General features: G+C 40.3%; 2 protein-coding genes across 4 annotated transcripts; one reads left to right on the top strand and one right to left on the bottom strand.

Annotated features, from left to right (window-relative positions):
• Positions 1–18: 18 nt before the first annotated feature.
• On the bottom strand, positions 19–14,647 carry LOC133407846 (septin-8-A-like). 3 transcript variants are annotated; one of them, XM_061686129.1, is made up of 10 exons: positions 14,226–14,647; positions 11,264–11,378; positions 10,944–11,139; positions 10,433–10,619; positions 10,202–10,363; positions 9,608–9,704; positions 7,606–7,774; positions 5,537–5,669; positions 5,281–5,468; positions 19–1,185 (listed from the first exon to the last, which is right to left on the bottom strand). In XM_061686129.1, exons 1-10 carry the CDS (start codon positions 14,322–14,324, stop codon positions 1,131–1,133), a joined length of 1,401 nt encoding a protein of 466 aa, XP_061542113.1. In that variant the 5' UTR covers positions 14,325–14,647; the 3' UTR covers positions 19–1,130. The 3 variants fall into 3 exon arrangements, with proteins under 3 accessions (XP_061542113.1, XP_061542116.1, XP_061542115.1); XM_061686132.1 differs by having other exon boundaries at positions 10,433–10,520; XM_061686131.1 differs by lacking the exon at positions 19–1,185 and adding an exon at positions 1,235–3,479.
• A 1,212-nt stretch (positions 14,648–15,859) lies between these two features.
• Positions 15,860–17,156, top strand: sowahab (sosondowah ankyrin repeat domain family member Ab). Its single transcript, XM_061686344.1, has one exon. The coding sequence runs from the start codon at positions 15,891–15,893 to the stop codon at positions 17,061–17,063; it is 1,173 nt and encodes a 390-aa protein (XP_061542328.1). The 5' UTR covers positions 15,860–15,890; the 3' UTR covers positions 17,064–17,156.
• Positions 17,157–20,382: the final 3,226 nt, after the last annotated feature.

Below are 20,382 nucleotides of genomic sequence, written 5' to 3'. Positions count from 1 at the left end.
ATTACATAAATTGGTCAACATAGAGCAAACATTTGATCATACATTTAAAGATCATGTGTGTAAGTGCAAATTACCGTTCTGACACTATTACCAATTTTGATGCTACACGAGCACCGTAAAATACACATTCAATGGCCGTGTCATTAGATGTAACCCAATAAAACTGCTCAATACACCCTGTCTTTTTATAAAAAAAATTTTTTTGCTTAGATTTAATAATATTTGTACTTACTAAACTTACTAATGCCTCAAGATACTGCTAGTAAAATAAAAACAATGTTTAATGACAGAAGCAGGCTTCCGCCAGTAAAAAAATATAAATAATAATCACTGACGGAAACAGGCTTCTGCCACTAAAAAAACAAAAACCATAATAATATATATATATTTTTTTCGTCACTGGCAGAAACGGGCTACACTATTAATGAGGGTTTTTGAGTTTTTTTACTGGTGGAAACAGGCAAGTAAAAATGTAAAAAAAAAAAAAAAAATTATTTATTGTTTTTACAGCTAGAAATGGGTTTCCAAATTGTCAGGTCATGGTTGAAAAATATTCCTAATGTTTACCTGTTCTTATGTATGTAAATTAGGCCAAATAGCAGGAGTTCAATAGTCATATTTTATTGCAGAATTGATGGCAGAGCTGTTTTACTGAATCACATTGGTTCATGTCAGTGAAACATACACATTTCCAGTTATAAGTATTAACTGTTAGTACGACAAGGTGCTGATTATGCTAATGAAAGTCTATTATAGTCTCTGATTAATACATAATTTAAATGAAGAAAAAAAATAATTATTTAGTATGACCTTTACCAACAATGCCATGTCACTTTATGGTATAGAATTATGTATTATTTCACAGTGTAATCAGTCAAAAGTACATGGTAAATTAAGGAGGAGCACATTCAAAACTATGACTTTTTCCATTGAAGGAAGTTTCATTCTTGGGAAGATGGTTATATGTCATGCACAATCCATGCTACTACATAGCAAAGGGGGAAAAGAAGACTTGGCAATTAATTCCCAGCGTTTGAAGTGCATTTCCATAAAAGTGCTCATTCAAGTGTGAAAAATAATACACTTGCTTGTCCGTCTATCACTGTCTGGCGTAGTTAGTAGAAAGTCCACTAATTCAAATTCCTGGATGATGTTAAGGAGCACGCAGAGGGAAGACTAAAGAAGCTATGAGAAGAAAAGACAAAACATTAACATTATATTATACACAGTCCAAGTTATTTGTTAGTTGTTAGTGAAACGAAATATGTACTTTAGCTTTTTTTTTTTCTTCAGAGGCACACCTGTAATAACCTAAAATGCTGTAGTCACATTCTGTAATGAAAATATTAGGTGCAGTAAGAAGCCTTTGTTATGAGACACACTTACTGGAGACTGCATTGGGAACTCTTACACATTCTAATGAGATCCAATAATGCATAAATTCTGCCTTTTGAAATATTTCATTTGATTGACACTGTCAGAGAAGGACAGTATTAGGAATTTGCTTTTTTTGCGGTTTGCAGTAGTGTATAACTGAACTCCACCATACTGAGAGCCATTTCTAACATTTTGATTAACTTTTTTATTGTTTGATTAATAAATGATTATTTCTGACAGTATTTTTGTACCTACAGTGGATATAAAAAGTCCAAACACCACTGTTCAAATGCTAGGTTTTGGTGACATAAAAAATGAGACCAAGAGAAATAATTTCAAAACTTATTTCACCATTATTGTTACCTTTAACCTGTATAATTAAATTGAAAAGAAATTGAAAACCTCGAGACTAAGGCCCCAGTTCTAGCTGAAGAAAAAAAGCCCCAAAGCATGACGCTGCCACAACCTTGCTTCATTCTAGGCATTGTGTTCTTTTGGTGGTAAGCAGTGTTGTGTTTGCACCAAACATCCATCCATCCATCCATTTTCTTCACCGCTTCTCCTCACTAAGGTCGCGGGCGTGTTGGAGCCTATCCCAGCTATCTTCTGTTGAGAGGCGGGGTACACCCTGAACTGGTTGTTAGCCAATCGCAGGGCACATACGAACAAACAACCATCTGCACTCACATTCACATCTATGGGCAATTTAGAGTCATCAATTAACCTACCACTCATGTTTTTGGGATGTGGGAGGAAACCGGAGTGCCCGCAGAAAACCCACGCGGGCACAGGGAGAACATGCAAACTACACACAGGCGAGGCCGGGGATTGAACCCATGTCCTCAGAACTGTGAGGCAGACGCGCTAACCAGTCGTCCACCCTGCCGCCGCCAAACATATCTTTTGGAATTACAGTACGGCCAAATAATGTAGTTCAACCTTGGTTTAAAAATTACAGAAAAACACACTTGAAATCTCCCAAACGCATGTGGAAAAATGTGACATCATCCAATGAAACCAAGGTAGAACTTTGTAGCCATAATTCCAAACGGTAAATTTAGCGCAAAGACAAGACTGCTTAGCACCAACACAACACCATACCTGCAGTGTTACCACCACCAGTGGCAGCATCATGCTTTGAAGCTGTTTTTCTTCAGTTGAAACTGTAGGGTTAGTCAAGCTGGAGGGAATTATGAACAGTTCAGTGTTAGCACAAAACCTTCAGGCTTCTGCTAGAAAGCAAAACATGTGAAGAAAAGTCTATTAGAACAGATGAAACTTATTTGGGGTTAATCATAGTCACTTTAAAAGGTGTGTGCTGACTCCTATTAAAGTTTGAATGTGATTGGTTAATGCTCAACACAGTCACACCCATTACAAGAGGTGCAACCACATTATCTCAGTTGTTTATTTGACTTCCCCGATCTCTTTTTTTCCCCCCAATTGTGTTGCACAGATTATAGGTCACATTAAAGGTGGAAAAAGCTTTGAAATTATTTATATTCGTCCAATTTTTTGATATCATTAAAACTTGGCATTTAAACAGGGGTGTGTATACTTTTCATATCTATGTAAAGGCAGACACTTTCATATAAATATTGTATAAGATCTCATTCAATTGTACAAGTGTACCTAATGGTGTGACCAGGGAGGGAGTGTCTAATTTAATGTACATTATAAAAAAACAAAATCCTAATTTTATTATGAACACTATGATATACTGTTCGACTCGTGAATTATGAGACCATAAAATGATATAATAAAATGAATATGTGAAATATACTGATATTAATTTACAAAAATCAGTTAATTGTGATCAGCACACTGATTATTTTTTGACAGAAAATTTGAACCCACATTCAAGGCAAGGACATAAAAAAACATCAGCTACAAGTATTGAAAACAGTCCATTGATTTGTTTTTATGTGTCTCACAGAGTCAGCATCAATACAGTGAGCAAAGCTAGCGTTATCATCGGTAAGTACACAGTGGATTACAGCGGGTGCATTCATATTCAGGGTCATACAGCACCACAGGCTCTTTGACCCATGCTGACGGCAGACACATTCATGGTTTCCCTGGATGATTGTTCCATAAATCAACTGAAAAGGGACAAGACATACAACAACAAAATATGGCGGGAGGTGAACAAACATAGGATTAAAAACACAAAAGGATGACGTGGCAAGGGATGGGTCAGTTTAATCTGTCCTTCAGGTCTTGTGATAGCCTGAAACCAGGTCTGTAACATGGTCAAAGTGCTGGCTTTAATTCCCTTACATCCTCCTACATTTCCCTTTTTTAATCCTGAATATCAGGTGTGTATATTTTCTGCACATAACTCCTCTTGACATATGGTGTGTCCTCCTGTGCAAAATAATTTGGTACTGTGAGGTCATCCGTGTCAGCAGTGAGACCAGTCGTACGTAAACACAATTGCCCCTGCCTGATACCATCTGGCAGGTCAGCCCGCAGAGACAGAAGCATCAGGCTGTCAAACTGTGATACATCCTACTGTGTTTGGGCACATAGTGTCACTCTCAATCTGTCCCTGGATCAGGATATGAGCAATACATGGCTCCTGGGAGGATGTCACTACCTTATTAATCACGTCCCATCTACGTAGGCTACCGCGGAGAACAGGCTACTGTCCACGCTTGCATGATAGCCTTTAATCACATACCCTTGCTTGGCTAACCAAACATGTGCACTGGAACCTATAAGGTAAAGCACAATCTGTTCCTGGATGCTGGTTCACCTCCAATTCCACAAATTCCTTGTGTGTTTTGGACATACTTGGCAAATAAAGATGATTCTGATTCTGATTCTGATTTGTTCAGATTTAGCAATCATTTTTTACTATAGGAAATAATGCCTATAGAAATAATTTGTTCGTGGTGCTTAAGCTGTCATCATTATAAAATATTCAATAATTTCTTTTTGATTTATAGTATATTTATATATTCTATTAAATCACTTTTAAGAAACATTTTAACCTGGTTAACCACTATTAATCTATAAAAAAACAGTCCTATTTTTCATGTCAAAGGCATAATACAAGGACAATGTTGAACCTTGAATCTTACTCTTCTGAATATGAGTCGCCTACATTGTTTTCCAACCTTTATCCAGCCAAGGCAACTCTTTTACATTAGAGATATCTCACGGCACGCCACCAAACAAAAAATGTCCAAAAAATGTATCGTGAAGGAATAATCTTGTCTCACTTTACACATTTATTTAGTGTGAAAGCTGGGCCTGGTTACTTGAACACAAAGCTGATATATTCGCAGGAAGCCATGACATGACTCAAGTGTCAAAAATCAATCGGCATCAGGTGACTACACAGGTTAATTGTACCTGCCATCTAGTGCAAGAGCATTTACTTTTTCTGCCTGTCGCTGGCATAGATAGATGAACAAAGATGTTGTTGTAAACAGATATTTTTTTTAGAACAGGGCAGCTGTGGCCCAATGGTTCAGGTCATTGCCTGCCACCATGGGGGACCTAGGTTCAAGACCCTGACCAGACCATCCCCTGGACTCATGGCTGTGGTGTCCTTCAGCAAGACACTGATAACCCAAACTGCTCCCTGGGCGTTTCAGCTGCCCCCTGCTCCCGTGTGTTACACTAACAAGTGTGTGTGTTCACTCTGATGGGTAAAATGCAGCGAACAAATTTCTTGTGCATGCATGGTAATGACAATAAAGGTGATTCTTCTTCTAACAATTAAGTGAAACTGGATAATTTTCTCTCACTTTCGTGGCCATTTTTTCCGAAGAATGTGGGTCAAATTCCAAATTATACTACTTGAGTGTTCTATTTAAGAAGTTTTTTGCCACATTTTTTTTTACAAATCAAATGTCATCAGATTCACCCAAAATTAAAGAAATGGGTACTTACTTCTTCTTGTCCTTGTCCTTCTTGAGAGGATGAGAGGCACCTTGGAGAGGCTGGCCCATCAGTGTCTCTGTGGCAACCCTCCTCCTATTGAAAGCATTCATCTCTTCCTCCAGTTCCCGTCGTTTCTCCTCTAGGTTCTTCTTTTCTTCCTGGTGCAGCCGTTTGAGCTGCTCGAACCTCTCATGGAGCTAAAGACGGAGTACAAAATAAAAATTGGACATATTTTCCTTGATGTGTTATTTATGCAAAGCATCACCTCTTTTTCCTTTTCTTTCAGCTCTGCTTCAGTCTCCTTTACTTTGTTGACAAACATCTGCCTCATTCCTTCCTCCTGCTGTTGCAGTTCTCTAAGGAACTCCTTCCTCTTCGCTTCATATGTCTCCTGCAAGCTGCAGATCAGGGTAGATGCAGTTTTATTCAATTTTACATAATACTTGTTTTCAATTTGTGTTACAAATCTAATTCACAGACTATTAGTGATAAGAACCTTGAGATGGCAACAATAATTCCACTGATGACTTCTTCATGTTTTATCATTATGATCATTTCTAAACAATCTCATCACTGTGGTGGCACAATGGAATAGTGGTTAGCACAGCTGTCTCACAGTTTTGAGGCGCGGAGTTTGGGATTCCTGTTTGGAATTTGCATGTTGTCCCTTTGCTTGTGTGGCTTTTTTTCAGAGTATTTTGGTTTCCTCCCACATTTCAAAAACATGCATGTTAGGTTAACTGCAGACTCTAAATTGACCAAAGTTACGAATATGAGCGTGAATGGTTGTTTGTTCACAGTATATGTGCCCTGCGATTAACTGGAGGCCAGTCCAGGGTGTCCAAGTAAGACTGGATAGGCTCCAGCTCATCAGTGACTAGCATTGGTACCTTGCTTTATGAGTTTAATTTGTTTCGCGATTAAGCATGTAACTCAATTTACTTGTATTTCAAATCCATAGTCCCCATTGGAATTGAAGGCTGACACGGGAGTGGATGTTGACTCCCGCTGCCTCCCACTCCCACAGAGGTTGATCCCACTCCCTCCCAATCCCAAGTGAGTGTCTAAAAAAATTCCACTAGCTCCCACTCCCTCACAATTCCGAGTGTTTAAAAAAAAATCCCGCCCAATCCTGTTTTTTGAAATAAATTAATAAATAATAAATTCCCACTCCCACAGAGATTGATCCCAATCCTGAGCCAAAATTTTCCAGAATCCCACTCCCATACACCGCCTGCTTTTTTTTTTTTTACTCCCAGTTAATCCTGTTCCAGTTTTCCTCCTTAAATATGCAGTACATGTCTGCCTTAGTTACCGTAATAAATACATTGAAATACCGAAATGATCAAGAAACAAAACAAAGGTTTATTAACAAAAGCCGTGTTAGTCCCTTAGTTTACCAATGTTTACCTCAATGCTGAAAGGAAATGTTCAAATATCAATTGGATTAAAAATAAAATAAAATATAACTGCATGAGGCAGCACAGTGGTTAGCACATCTGCCTCACAGTTCTTAGGACCCGGGTTCAAATCCAGCCTCCCTGTGTAGGTTTTCTCTGGGTACTCCGGTTTCTTCCCGCATTCCAAAAACATGCATGGTAGGATGATTGAAGACTCTAAATCAGTACGTGTGAATGTGAGTGTGAATGGTTGCCTGTCTCTGTGCCCTCCGATTGGCTGGTGACCTAGTTCAGGGTGTACTCTCATCCGAAGTCAGCACCAGTGGTTCAGAAAATGGATGGATGGATAACTACATCATGGTTTCAATCCCGTGTTAGCACTCCTTTCCATTCCTCATCCTGGTTTGTGCTCCCGATGACCTTACCTTCCTGCCAAATACCATGATTGATGGTGAAATCCACTCCTATCCCAAGGGACCCGGTGGAAATCCCCAAAAATGTCAGCCTCTAATCTGAAGATCGCTCGTAACTCAAATTTCAGCTCACAGCACAAAACGACGGCTTGTAAAAAAAAAAAAAAAAAAAAAAAAAAAAAACATTTCAACAAAATAAAACTTTTTTTTTTTTAATCCAGGTTGTTGTTGTTGTGGGTCAATGAAAGGTATTTACATTAGTGTTTTGTTTTCCTGTTAAGAACAACAGATCAATTTTCTTTCTTTTTCAAATAAAAAGAAATAACTAAAGTGGACACAAAGTATAGAACAGCACTACAAAGTTGCACAAATACAAGCCCATGACAATCTACAGTAGATACAATCTCCTTTGCAGAGATTACAAATGTCAGTATCATTAAGTGCCACTCCTTAAAAATACATATATAGAGAGAAACAATGTACAATAGTTTCCATGTGGCAACATTTAGGCCTTATATCACCTGAATGATTTGCTGTTGGGGTCTGCATCCTTGAAGCCCATCTCCTCCAGCTTGCAGCGGCGGTAAAGCTCATAGTGGCGTGTGTGCGTTTGCTCACGAAGATCCTCCATGTTCACACGCAGCAGCATCTCCCTCAGCTTCACAAAATCACAATGGCTTTCATTCTCCACTAGGGGACAAAAAGGGTTAGGGTATAAAATTATTCCGAATCTTGATTGACTTTTTAATATCTGGTCAAGATGCATAATAAAAACCTAATGTTTAGCTAAACTATAGTTAACAACTTGCTGGAAGTGACGTGCATGTACAACCCCAATTCCACTGAAGTTGGGACGTTGTGTTAAACATAAATAAAAACAGAATACAATGATTTGCAAATCATCTTCAACCAATATTTAATTGAATACACTACAAAGACAAGATATTTAATGTCAAACTGATAAATTTTATTGTTTTTAGCAAATAATCATTAACTAATAATTTTATGGCTGCAAAACATTCCAAAAAACCTGGGACAGGGTCATGTTTACCACTCTGTTGCATCACCTTTTCTTTTAACAACATTCAATAAATGTTTGGGAACTGAGGACACTAATTGTTGAAGCTTTGTCGGTGGAAGTCATTCCCATTCTTGCTTGATGTACAGCTTCAACTGTTCAACAGTCCGGGGTCTCTGTTGTCGTATTTTACGCTTCATAATGCGCCACACATTTTCAATGCGAGACAGGTCTGGACTGCAGGCAGGCTAGTCTAGTACCCGCACTCTTTTACTACAAAGCCCCGCTGTTGTAACACGTGCAGAATGTGGTTTGGCATTGTCTTGCTGAAATAAGCAGGGGCGTTCATGAAAAAGACGTTGCTTGGATGGCAGCATATGTTTCTCCAAAACTTGTATGTACCTTTCAGCATTAATGGTGCCTTCACAAATGTGTAAGCTACCCATCCCATTGGCACTAACAGAGCCCCATACCATCACAGATGCTGGCTTTTGAACTTTGTGTCCATAGCAGTCCAGAGGGTTCCTTTCCTCTTTGGCCCGGTGGACACGACTTCCACAATTTCCAAAAACAATTTGAAATGTGGACTTGTCGGGCCACAGAACACTTTTCCACTGTGCATCAGTCCATCTTAGATGAGCTCGGGCCCAGAGAAGCCGGCGGCATTTCTGGCTGTTGTTCATAAATGGCTTTTGCTTTGCATAGTAGAGTTTCAAGTTGTACTTACGGATGTAGCGCCGACTGTATTTACTGACATTGGTTTTCTGAAGTGTTCCTGAGCCCATGTGGTGATATCCTTTACACATTGATGTCGGTTTTTGACACAGTGCCGCCTGTGGTATCAAAGGTCACGGGCATTCAATGTTGGTTTTCGGCCTTGCCGCTTACATGCAGTGATTTCTCCAGATTCTCTGAACCTTTTGATGTTATTATGGACCGTAGAGTGTGAAATCCCTAAATTCCTTGCAATTGTACGTTGAGGAACATTGTCCTTAAACTGTTTGACTATTTTCTCATGCACTTGCTCACAAAGAGGTGACCCTCGCCCCATCTTTGCTTGCGAATGACTGACCAAATCAGGGAAGCTCCTTTTATACCCAATCATGGCACCCACCTGTTCCCAAATAGCCTTTTCACCTGTGGGATGTTCCAAACAGGTGTTTGATGAGCATTCCTCCACTGTCTCAGTCTTTTTTGCCACCTATCCCAGCTTCTTTGGAATGTGTTGCAGACATACAATTCTAAGTTAATGATTATTTGCTAAAAACAATCAGGTTTATCAGTTCGAACATTAAATATCTTGTCTTTGTAGTGTATTCAATTAAATATAGGTTCAACATGATTTACAAATCATTGTATTTTGTTTTTATTTGTTTAACACAATGTCCCAACTTCATTGGAATTGGGGTTGTATTACATAACATATAAACAATGCAAATGTGAATTTTAACTGACCCCATAACATTTTTGTCATCTGACCTTTAAGATGCGTGAGTTGGACTCACCCTGTACTGATCCCCAAGGGTACAGTCTTGCTTTGACCATTTTATTGCCTACTTTGACATCTTCCACACTGCTGACCACAGCAAATGGCAGGTGAGTCTATAAAAGAAAATGAAAACTACTGTTGCCACATTCTGAGTCATTGTGCTTTGGTGATAAATGAATAGGCTCATTTGATAATACTATGACTGCAACCATTCAAATTGAAATTAAAATAAAACACTCTCATGTACCCCCAAGCAGTGGGAATGCCTCTTTTAAAGGAACCTCTGCCATCTCCTGGCTCTTCTCAGCATTGAAATGGAGCGCAAAACTAAAACACTCAATCAGTGGTGACTTCATTTGATGTTTAGAATTGTAAAGTTTTTTAAATAAGAAATTAGTGTAAGCATTGCCATTGTTTGACTCCATCCTGTAGAATCTCCATGTGAATCCCAGAATTATTGACAGTTGTCTAATAAAAGATGAGCAATCTGTCTCCCGGTCTTCGTGTGCTGCATCCTACACGTATTTTGTGTGAGTGTGTGTGTGTGTGTGTGTGTTGCTTTTATGAGTGCGTGCGTACATGAGTGAGTAAGTGCGTGGGAGACACTCACATTCATGGAAGAGTTGATCTCGGCCACAGCCTCATCCTCTGTCGGAAACTGGTATATCTGCACGCCATTGCTGACCAGCTCGCTCATGATCTTGATCTTTAACTTGTCCAGTTCACTCTTGGATACAGTGTCTGCCTTTGCAATGACAGGGATGACGTTCACCTGCAAGCAAACAACAAACCTGAATCATTGTACTAACTGGAAATAAAACACCCACCATTTAGCGGTCACCTTGCTGTCGAGCTTCTTCATAGTGACGAGATCCAGAGACTTGAGAGAGTGGCCATTGGGAGCGATGAAATATAGGCAGATGTGGATCCTCGTGTCATGGAAATTGCACAGGGAACGTTTTATTTTTAGCTCCTCTTCAAGGTACGTTTCAAACTGACTGTCAATATACTCTACAATGGGTTTATGACTGTACAGGAAAAAAGAAAGCACATATTATTTTTACTCATTACATAAGGAAACATTGTGTTTTTATCTTTGTAAAATCACTGTCAATCACTACTTTAAGAATCTATTGAGATCTTTGTACAAGCAGTCACTCCAATGTTTTTGTTTTTGTTTTTTTGTTTGAGTTAAAGTGCATCCATTCATTTTCTGTACTGCTTATCCTCACTAGGGTCGCGGGTGAGTTAATGTGATAAAAGAAATTATCTAGGTCAATACATTCAAAGAGTGACAAGAGTTTAAGTTCCTTTCACGTGATTGTACATTTTCTATACCGTTCAACCGTCACCTTTCTTCTTTGTTGATCTGGTCCCCAAAGCCGACAGTGTGCACAATGGTCAGCTTGAGGTTGACGTTGCTCTCCTGCAGGTCATACGTATGTGGTCGTAGAAGCACGTCTTTCTCATAGTGGCTGGCTTCTTCATTTTCGAACCTTGTATTGAAAAGTGTGTTCATTAAAGTGGATTTACCAATCCCTGTCTCCCCTACAGGAGAAGTACACAAATAAAAGACAAGTGGTGAACAGACATGAGGGGGAAAGGAAGAGTGAGTTGACATTTTTATTTTAAAATGAATGTGCAATATTGAAAACACTGGGTTTTGACTTGCCTATGCAGAGAATGTTGAAGCTGAAGCCCTGTGTGACTGATTTGCTGACCAACTGATCTGGAAGACTGTCAAAGCCTATGTGGCCCCCAAGCTCCAAGGTTCGTTTGTCTTCATTCTGAAGTGATGGAACACAGCCGTGATTCTAAAGTATGCCACGACTATCACCAGTGGAACGCAAACTACAATAACTCCCTAAGTACAGTTCATTTGTAATTAACTTTGACTCCAATTTCATACGTTTGCATTTAATCTTTAATAACTGTTTGTATTTAAACCTTTATTTAGGTAAAATTTTTATCAGCAGTTTGTCTTCATTCACAAATACGAGTGACTAGACGGACAAGTTTTTCCAGATACAAGCCGTAATTCGGCTGATTTTTTTGCTTTGACTTGCGAGCAAAGATTTTGGATATGACTGCTTTATGGTGTCAATTGACTCGCCTCAGCTAACTTCAAAACAAGCAGCAGTTTTGCATAGTGAACAAAACTATATGTATAAAAAAAAAGGCTTCAAGTTGTTTAATGCCACTCCCAGTTAAAGTTTACTGTCAAACTAAACATCAAACAAAGTGAATTACATGTGTATTTTAAAAGTTAAAGCACTATATAAGTGCAATCCATTTACCATGTATTAAAAAACACATTATAAAACTTGTTGGTTTTTTTAGGTGAAATCTTATTTGAGATACACGTGTTTGGAGTTACAAGCGTGCCTACGTAATGAAAGGTTAGGGTTATCTCAAGGCACCACTGTATTTTAACTGAATCACAGTACAGTTTTAATTCTCCTATATTTAAACACAATCTTCATGTTTAAAATGTGCATAAAGTTAAAGTGGCTTACAATAATATTAAATGCACTTTTTAGGAATAAAAGAAACACTTTGGCCTATATGCTACTGTATTTTAATGTTGGTCTTAATGGTGGCACTTGGAGAGCAAAGTATTTTTGAGGCAGTACTGGTAAAACTGGTATACAGAAAAAACACACGAAAATGAGTACATGTATAGCACTAGAAATTATTTTACTTTCTAACATTAATAGGCTTAGTGTTGCTATGCTAAAAAACTAACTAGCAGACAGAGAAGGAAGTTTATATACATTTAACAAACAGGTTAGATTTAGGGGGGGGGGGGCTAAAATAATGAAAGCACTTTATAAAAAATGCAGTGTAAAGGCCCTTGTGCCATCCCTAATGTCTCCTTTGGATGTCATTACAGTAGATGGTGTGATTTATTAGATGTAGTGTTAACATACAAAGATGGTTCATGCTGCCATCTTTGACAACAGCTTTGTTAGTCTGTCAAATTTCCTAAAGTACAACATTCTGCGTGGTTTTATTGTTACATGACTCACTGTAACAAATGTACCAGTAAATTGGCCACTTGTGACAAAATGATTTACGGATGGTATGTTTATTGATTGCCTATCTGTCGACCTGCAGCATTTGTATGCATAGTGCCATCTAGTTAGATGTGCTGGTCCATACTGATGAGAAATTGGCATTTTGCAAGAGCCTCAGCATGAGGACCGGGATGTGTTCAATACAACATTCATTCTCTGCCTGTTTGACACACACATACAAAGAGCTCTTTATCTAGATGTTGTTTCACAAGATGGGAGGCTATCCAAGCTGCTAGCCTGGTGGTACCCATAAGCCACTCAGTCCTCACCGTTGAGGATGTCACATTTGCAAAGCATCCTCTAAAATCTCATATTTGTTATTAAGTCTCTGAGCATTGAAGAATGTTAAAGCAAGTCACTTGATTCGGCTGCCACTTATCCTCCTTACCGCGTTGCTGCATGCTGTCCCATATGGAAAGCTGTTCGAGCATTTATCTGATATCCTTGATATGCAGCTTAAGGTCCATGTATTAGTACGCTCTTTGTCTTAACTCAAATTAATTTATCGAGCATCTAAGGAGCAAAAAAAAACAAAAACACAGCTGAAACAAAGTGCTGTACATATAAAAATGTAGCATAAAACAAAACCGAAGATAATTTAAAAACAGTAACAACGTTAAAAACAAATAAGACACTAAACACTACTACTAGTGACAATATAAAATTCTATAAGTTAGCATCTAGCACTTCACTTGTAGCACTAGTAGTGCACAGATATCAACTAGTGCACAGTTTTGCCTCATTAGTAACATGTCCTACTAGTATGCCAAAGTTGTCCAACTAATGTGATGAAAAAACGTTTTACTTGTAAGACACAGTTGTTCTACTAGTGCACCCTAATTGTTCTACTAGTGCGCTGACATTTCTGCACACTGTTAGGACATACTAGTATGAGATACTGTACATGTTACTACTGAGGAAAAACTACTAGTGGACATTTTGGTGCTACTAGGGTCAAGGAGGTTACAAGTGCATGACACAAGTAGCGTTACTTCTGCTCCACAGTAGTCCATTTTTAATTGCACGCTAGTAGGCCAAAATTGGCACTCGAAAAGGACAGCTCCCTGGTTGTTCTGCTATGCGCTGAATTGTCTTGTGATGACAAGGTGCATATACTGGTACACGGATCTTAAGATGGCTATGAAGGATAGGGAATCAATGCTCGAACGGCTTATTTGTTATGAAGTCGCAGAGCATTGCTGAATGTTAGTGCAAGTCACTTGACTCCGCTGCCATTTATCCTCTTAACTGCGTGGCTGCATGCTGCCCCCGTGATTCATTCAAACGAGACGCATTCGAGTGTGCATGCACAGGTAGAGAGCAGCGCGCAGGGACTCTCGTGCGCTCACAACAACAACAACAAAAAGATATCTCTCTATTTTGAAACGACAGCGCATCATTCTCAATGTGCAGCCGCAGGAGAAAAGTCGCATTTATCCCCGAGTCATTGCGCATACGCGCTCTCAAAACACCTCCATCCGTTGATGTTGCCCGCACACGTACGCGCATACGCTTGTGTGAGACAACTCGATGCGTATGATAGATGGTCCTACTTACAGCGAAAACGTCCACCTCGCTGGCCGCCATGGTCACAAGTGTCTCCCTCCTCATCACCGCTGCTTTTTTAAATATGGCCACTTGGAGGCAACACCCCATCAGCACTGGAGGACAACATGACAGCCCTCCTTCCACTGCATGGTGAACGAGCACAGTACAAAACAAGCACAGTGGCGCTTGTTTTGCTTGCGAGTCATCTCATAAACTAACTGTTTCCCCAGTCAGGGCCTCCGGATGTTGCTGTTAACGTGTGCAAACGAGCTGCGATGTAAACCCGTCGCCCTCCCTGTTCACCCGTGTCACGAACATATTGACTGCACCGGGAGCCTAATGAGCGGACTTTCAATGAAAACCTTGTGACTCCAATCCAGTTTTGGTGCAAAATAGTAAAGGAAGGTTTATCCACCCAAATACTGTATGTGATGTTGTTGCATTCGGGTGAATGGACGATGGAGAATGTTAGAGTATATTTCGCCAATTTATTACGCAAACGTGAACGAAGCACGCGTCCTAGCGCCTCTCTGTGGCACAAGCATAATATTGCAAATCGCCTCAGGACATGGTGTCTCTCGACACTATACGTAAAGCTTATTTTACCAGTGAAAACAAAATTGAGACAGTATAGAGTACGATTGATGTTTGACAATTCGAACTAACTAAATTGGTAAACCTTTTTTTTTTTCAATCCAATCTTTTTGAGACAGTATGTTTTATCAGTCAAACAATGAAAACTAATTAGGACACTGTGATATACTCATTGAGCCATGTCCAATATTTTTACTCTATTTTTTATCAAAACTACTTGCAACAGTAAGATTTATTTTCGTATGTTATTTAAAGCTGTTTTCGGGACCTAAGTTACAAAATCTTTAAGTTACTGTATATATTCAGTTGTAATAATTATACTACACACCTACATTAGAAAACGTCATAAGCACTTAACAAAGTGTCTATGAAGCGTTATCAGCTCATATCACAGTTAATCACCAGTGTGTATTTTTGTCTTGAGCCCTCAGTGAAAACCGGAATAACTGAACATTAGCCTATATGAATGTAATACAGTCACAAAAATGCCCTCTTTATTTACAGTCGATCTATTTGTAATTGTTTTTACTAAATGGAATAAGTGAAGTGACGTCAGCCCCAAGTGTGAATGTTTTTAAGTCCAGGTTAAAAACTCTACTTTTAATCTCATGTTTTTAGAGCATTTCCACTTTTAAATGATATTTCGTGCACTGTACGCTGTTCTAATTGTACTTTTATTGATTTATTTTCTCTCTTTGTTTTAAATGTTTATAAGCTGTTTTTTGTTGTTGTTTTTTTTACTTTTGTTTTTAAACGCTTTTAATCATGTAAAGCACATTGTGTATGAAATGCGCTGGGTGAATAAATTTGCGTTGCTTTGCTTACTATTTATTTTTCTATTTTGATCCACATCCACATTCACAGTTCTTGTGTCATACATGCTGCCTGATGACAATGATTATTGTTATCTTTTGTTAAAAGATAACAATAATCATAATAATGATAATGTTTTCAAAAAGGGGAGGGGGTAAGGGAACGCACCGGAAGCGACAGGTCGGATGAGCGCACACAAACTGGGAGGAGATTATCCCTGCCCGCTGCACAAGGCTTTATTTCTCGTCGCGTCCCGGTCGGACAACAATGGCGATGGCTTTGACCCAAGAGTCCGTTTTGTCTTTTTTACTGGAGCGGGGAGGCAAAGTGAGGAACGCTGAGCTGCTCGGCCACTTCGGCGCTCTCATCCACGGCGCCTCGCCCGTGGAACAGCAACACAATAGGGAGCTGTTCAAGAAGTTGGTCAACAGCGTGGCCGTGGTTCGCCAGACGGACGGGGTGAAGTTCGTGGCGGCCAAGAAGCGGTATCAGGACTTTGTGAAAGATGTGCTGCACGACACTTTGTCTACTTCAAACTCGACTTTTTGCGCATCGCCTCATCCACTGCGAGCTGCTCAGATCGGTTATTCGGATGTGGAGAATAATAACAATGCGTGCTGCCCGTCGCACGTGAATTCGCAAAGAAGTAACTCGGACACTACTCTAAAAGTGTTGAACATTTGTGGAGATCGAGTGGGTAGCAGCAGATCATCGGGAGCTGTGTTTGCCGTCATAGCGGTCCCTTCGCCTCCTTCCAAAGTGTCTGCACCACAAGAGAAACCAAAATCTCCATCCCAACCTCATCTTCCAGCTTGCAATGACGACAGAGCCCCGCAAAACCGGAGAAACGCTTGGGCAGATGACCCGAACAAAAGTCCTCCGAAGCAGGCCGATGAAGCCGAGTGCTCGGTGCCCCTGGAGCCCCTGGATCACGAGTGGCTGGTGAAGTGTGCCGCCGGGCTGTGGGGGCACGTCCATGCCATGCTCCTGCAGGACGCCCGCCTGGCTCAGAAAAAGGACTTCATATCAGGCTTCACGGCGCTGCACTGGGCTGCCAAGGACGGCAACGGCGAGATGGTCCACAAGCTGATGGATATCGCCCGGAGGAGAGGGGCATACGTTAACGTCAACGGAAAAGCCCACGGGGGCTACACGCCTCTTCACATCGCCGCCATACACGGCCACACGGAGGTCATGCTTCTACTGGTGGAACGCTATGGAGCGAGTGTCAACGAGAGGGACAATGACGGCAAGAAGGCCTGCCATTACCTTGGCACTGGTGTGTCAGAGGAGATCTGGGCCCGCATGGGAGGTGTGCAACTATCGAAATACTGGGACAAGACGGACGACGAGGATTACTGGGAGCAACCGAAAGGTCTCAGTAAGATGTTCCAGCCTCACAAGAAGCACAAGCATGCGACAAGGCTCACTCATGACTAGTGCAAATCAGCAGGCTTTGCTTATCTTGTTTGTTATGTGCTGTACCCGACCCAGCTACCAAGTGATTGGATGTGGCTCCTCCTTTGTGTGTGTGTGTGTGTGTGTGTGTGTATGTATATATATATATATATATATATATATATATATATATATATATATATATATATAAATTGTAGACTTTACATCGATTTTATCGGGCTGATAGGTATCGGCCGATATGTAGCATATCGGCCGATAGCAAAACAACATAGATTCCTGGCATGTGCGACATGGAGCCACACGGGGACACATTTTACTTGTTACTCATACTTGGAATCTCAACACAGGCTAAAAGACCCAATTTTTTTCCATCCATCCATCCATTTTCTGAGCCGCGTCTCCTCACTAGGGTCGCGGGCGTGCTGGAGCCTATCCCAGCTGTCATCGGGCAGGAGGCAGGGTACACCCTGAACTGGTTGCCAGCCAATCGCAGAGCACATACAAACAAACAACCATTCGCACTCACAGTCACACATACGGGCAATTTAGAGTCTCGAATTTATGCATGTTTTTGGGATGTGGGAGGAAACCGGAGTGCCCGGAGAAAACCCATGCAGGCACGGGGAGAACATGCAAACTCCACACAGTCGGGGCCAGGGATTGAACCCGGGTCCTCAGAACTGTGAGGCTGACGCTCTAACCAGTCGCCCACCGTGCCGCCCCCAATTTTTTTGACAAGTAAACATTTTGTAGAGAAACTATTATTCCCCCCATCAGTTAGAGCAGATGGACTATAATTGTGCCTTTATACATTTGGCTCATTTGAATGCAAGACAAAATCCAAAATACATTATACTGTACATTGTGGTTCTCTACAAACATGCATTTGTAGCGACACTTTAGATCCCGTAAAGACTCGGCTTATCTAAATTGCAAGTCCAGCACTTGTTGTAAGCTTTTCCTATCTTTCTACCTTTTAAAGTATGTATTTATGGAACTTGTGTGTTTCTATTTTTATTCTTAGATTTTTTTTTCAGACATGATGAGTGAATATGAAAGTATGACATTTTATGATGCCTTCATCATGGAAGTGAAATCCATTGAATGTGCATTTGCATTTTGAGGGGACTTGTGTAGGGTTGGTTATGCAGATCAGATCATTTTTTTGGTGGACATGTGGTTGTCATGGATACAGGGGCATGGGCCCCATTTTCTGGCAGAGAGATAGGATGGAGCCTCCAGAGCTGTAATTGGATTATTGATTAGACGAATAAGATCCATCCATCAAATGTACAATACAGTGTTAACAATACTCAAGTTTTACTTGGAACTGACCCAACACAAATGATGACTTCTTAAAAATTAAAGGGAGCCAACAACCAGCATTAAAATGTTCCTTTTTTTTTCATATCTGGAAAGTATTCTGTGTGCATGAAAATTCACTCATAGCAATCACAAAAAAATACAGCGACATCAGTGTTCAACAAACTGAGGTGAAGAAACAATTTAAGCAAATGAACACATAGGATTTGTTTGATAGCACACTGCTATTAAGGGTCTCAGTAACTAGTTGATCCAGTCTTCAACTAATATAAGCATATTTTTGGAATGTGGGAGGATTGCGGCATAGGCGCAAGCCAAGTGAGAACATCCAAACTCCACACTGAAGGGCCTGAGCTGAGATTCAAAACCAGAACCAGAACCAGAACCTCTAAACGGAGCCAGATGCAAAGCACTAACCAATTTCCCCATAGTTGATCAATGAAATGAAGTCAAATGACCACAAAGATCAGACACACTTATTTAGGAACAGCATTGTTATAGACCCTGGAATTGCTCTGAAAAGTTAAAGCTTTGTCTTTTTAATAAAGTATCGTTCATCTGTCCATTTTCGATAGCGATTGTCTTCATGAGGGTCACAGGTGAGCGGGAGCCTATCCCAGCTGACTTTCGTGAGAAGTGAGGTACTATACATCCTGGAAAGGTCACCAGCCAATCACAGGGCACCTATAAACAAACAATCATTCACACGTAAGCTCACAACAACAGAAACAGAGTCTTCGGTGAATTGAACATGCTTGTTTTTTAATGTGACAGGAAGCCAGAATACCTGGAGAAACCCCATGTAGGCAAGGGGAGAACATGCAAATTTATATAGAAAGGCCGAGATGCCAACATCGACCTCAGAACTGTGGGGCAGACGTGTTAACACGTCCGCTGTGCTGCCCATACTGTATAGTTAGGCACATATTTAGTTAAAAATCCATTTAAGGTGCCCCTCTATCAAATGTAGGAATTTATTTTGTATTGTCTTTTATGTCGTTTTATCATGTTTGCAAGATAATTTAAGTTGAAAACTCCCAGAAAGTCCTTTTTCATGGTATTCTGGTTGGTCTTTTTGAAGGCCAGATTTGTCCTTAATATCCGACATGTAAATAAGCATTGCTCTGATTGGCTCACTCATCTTCTCAATGTAAATATGGAAAACAGCTTTGCTCTGATTGGCCATTGCCAAAGGGCACTATCTCAGCATCCGGGCCAAGCATTCATTTCAAATCTATGTGGGGGGGGGTCTTGCTATCATCGCGAAGCAGAATTCAAAAATGCACATCCAGCTATGTGTGAAAGCTTATTTTACAAAGCCCTCCTCCACAGAATGTGTCGGAACCCAGCACAATTCTGGTTCCGAAATGGTTAGGAATTGCTGTAAAAATAAATTGAAGCCCTATTTTCTTCCACTGGTCTGAGTTTGGCAGGTGATGCAAAGCTTTGCACATGACACAGCAACCACGAAGTGGCCAGGTACTTGAATAATGAGCTGACTTTTTACATAACAAATCCATGCAAATCTGATCTGGTCGTTTTGGATAGCAATACTTGTACTGCTTGGGCCTGAGTATAAAAACGACAAAGTGGTGAGTTTTTCATTGAATAACAGAGGATTCCCCCCCCCCCCCCCCCCCCAAAAAAAAACAATCTGGTAATTTGCATTGTTCACTGTGTCATGGAAAACAATAACATAGCACATGACCTAAGAGCTGTAACAGATACAATAGAAAATATATTCCATTTAAACATCTCAAAACAAATTTATGTTATTAAATGTCAAGAAAAAATAAATACAATAAATTATTAATAAAAAATAGATTAAATACATTTAAAGAATGAAACTGCTAAAAGTTTCCGTGCTAGCGGCTGGTGACGTTATATAGAGTGCCGGTTGATTGGCAACACCTGCGCTTGTTGATCAGGGGCGCCACGTGCGCACAGTTGGAGCTTCAGTGTGGCGATTTTTCTTTAGCTTTTCGGCCCCCGTTACCCCTGTTTGTTTTGAGTGAAT

The sequence above is a fragment of the Phycodurus eques genome, chromosome 9 (assembly GCF_024500275.1).
Source record: "Phycodurus eques isolate BA_2022a chromosome 9, UOR_Pequ_1.1, whole genome shotgun sequence".
Taxonomy (NCBI): Eukaryota; Metazoa; Chordata; class Actinopteri; order Syngnathiformes; family Syngnathidae; genus Phycodurus; species Phycodurus eques.
Note: the sequence above shows the minus strand (reverse complement) of the source record. Positions and strands in the feature narration are given on the sequence as shown.

What these genes read in the sequence shown, in the direction of transcription:
- LOC133407846 (XM_061686129.1), bottom strand. Translation starts at nt 14,324, where the DNA reads ATGGGGTGTTGCCTCCAAGTGGCCATATTTAAAAAAGCAGCGGTGATG. An exon ending in TGAAAGAAAAGGAAAAAGAG is followed by an intron (nt 5,469 to 5,536) that starts GTGATGCTTTGC and finishes CTCCGTCTTTAG; the next exon opens with CTCCATGAGAGGTTCGAGCA. An exon ending in AAGGACAAGGACAAGAAGAA is followed by an intron (nt 1,186 to 5,280) that starts GTAAGTACCCAT and finishes TTCTTCTCATAG; the next exon opens with CTTCTTTAGTCTTCCCTCTG.
- sowahab (XM_061686344.1), top strand. Translation starts at nt 15,891, where the DNA reads ATGGCGATGGCTTTGACCCAAGAGTCCGTTTTGTCTTTTTTACTGGAG.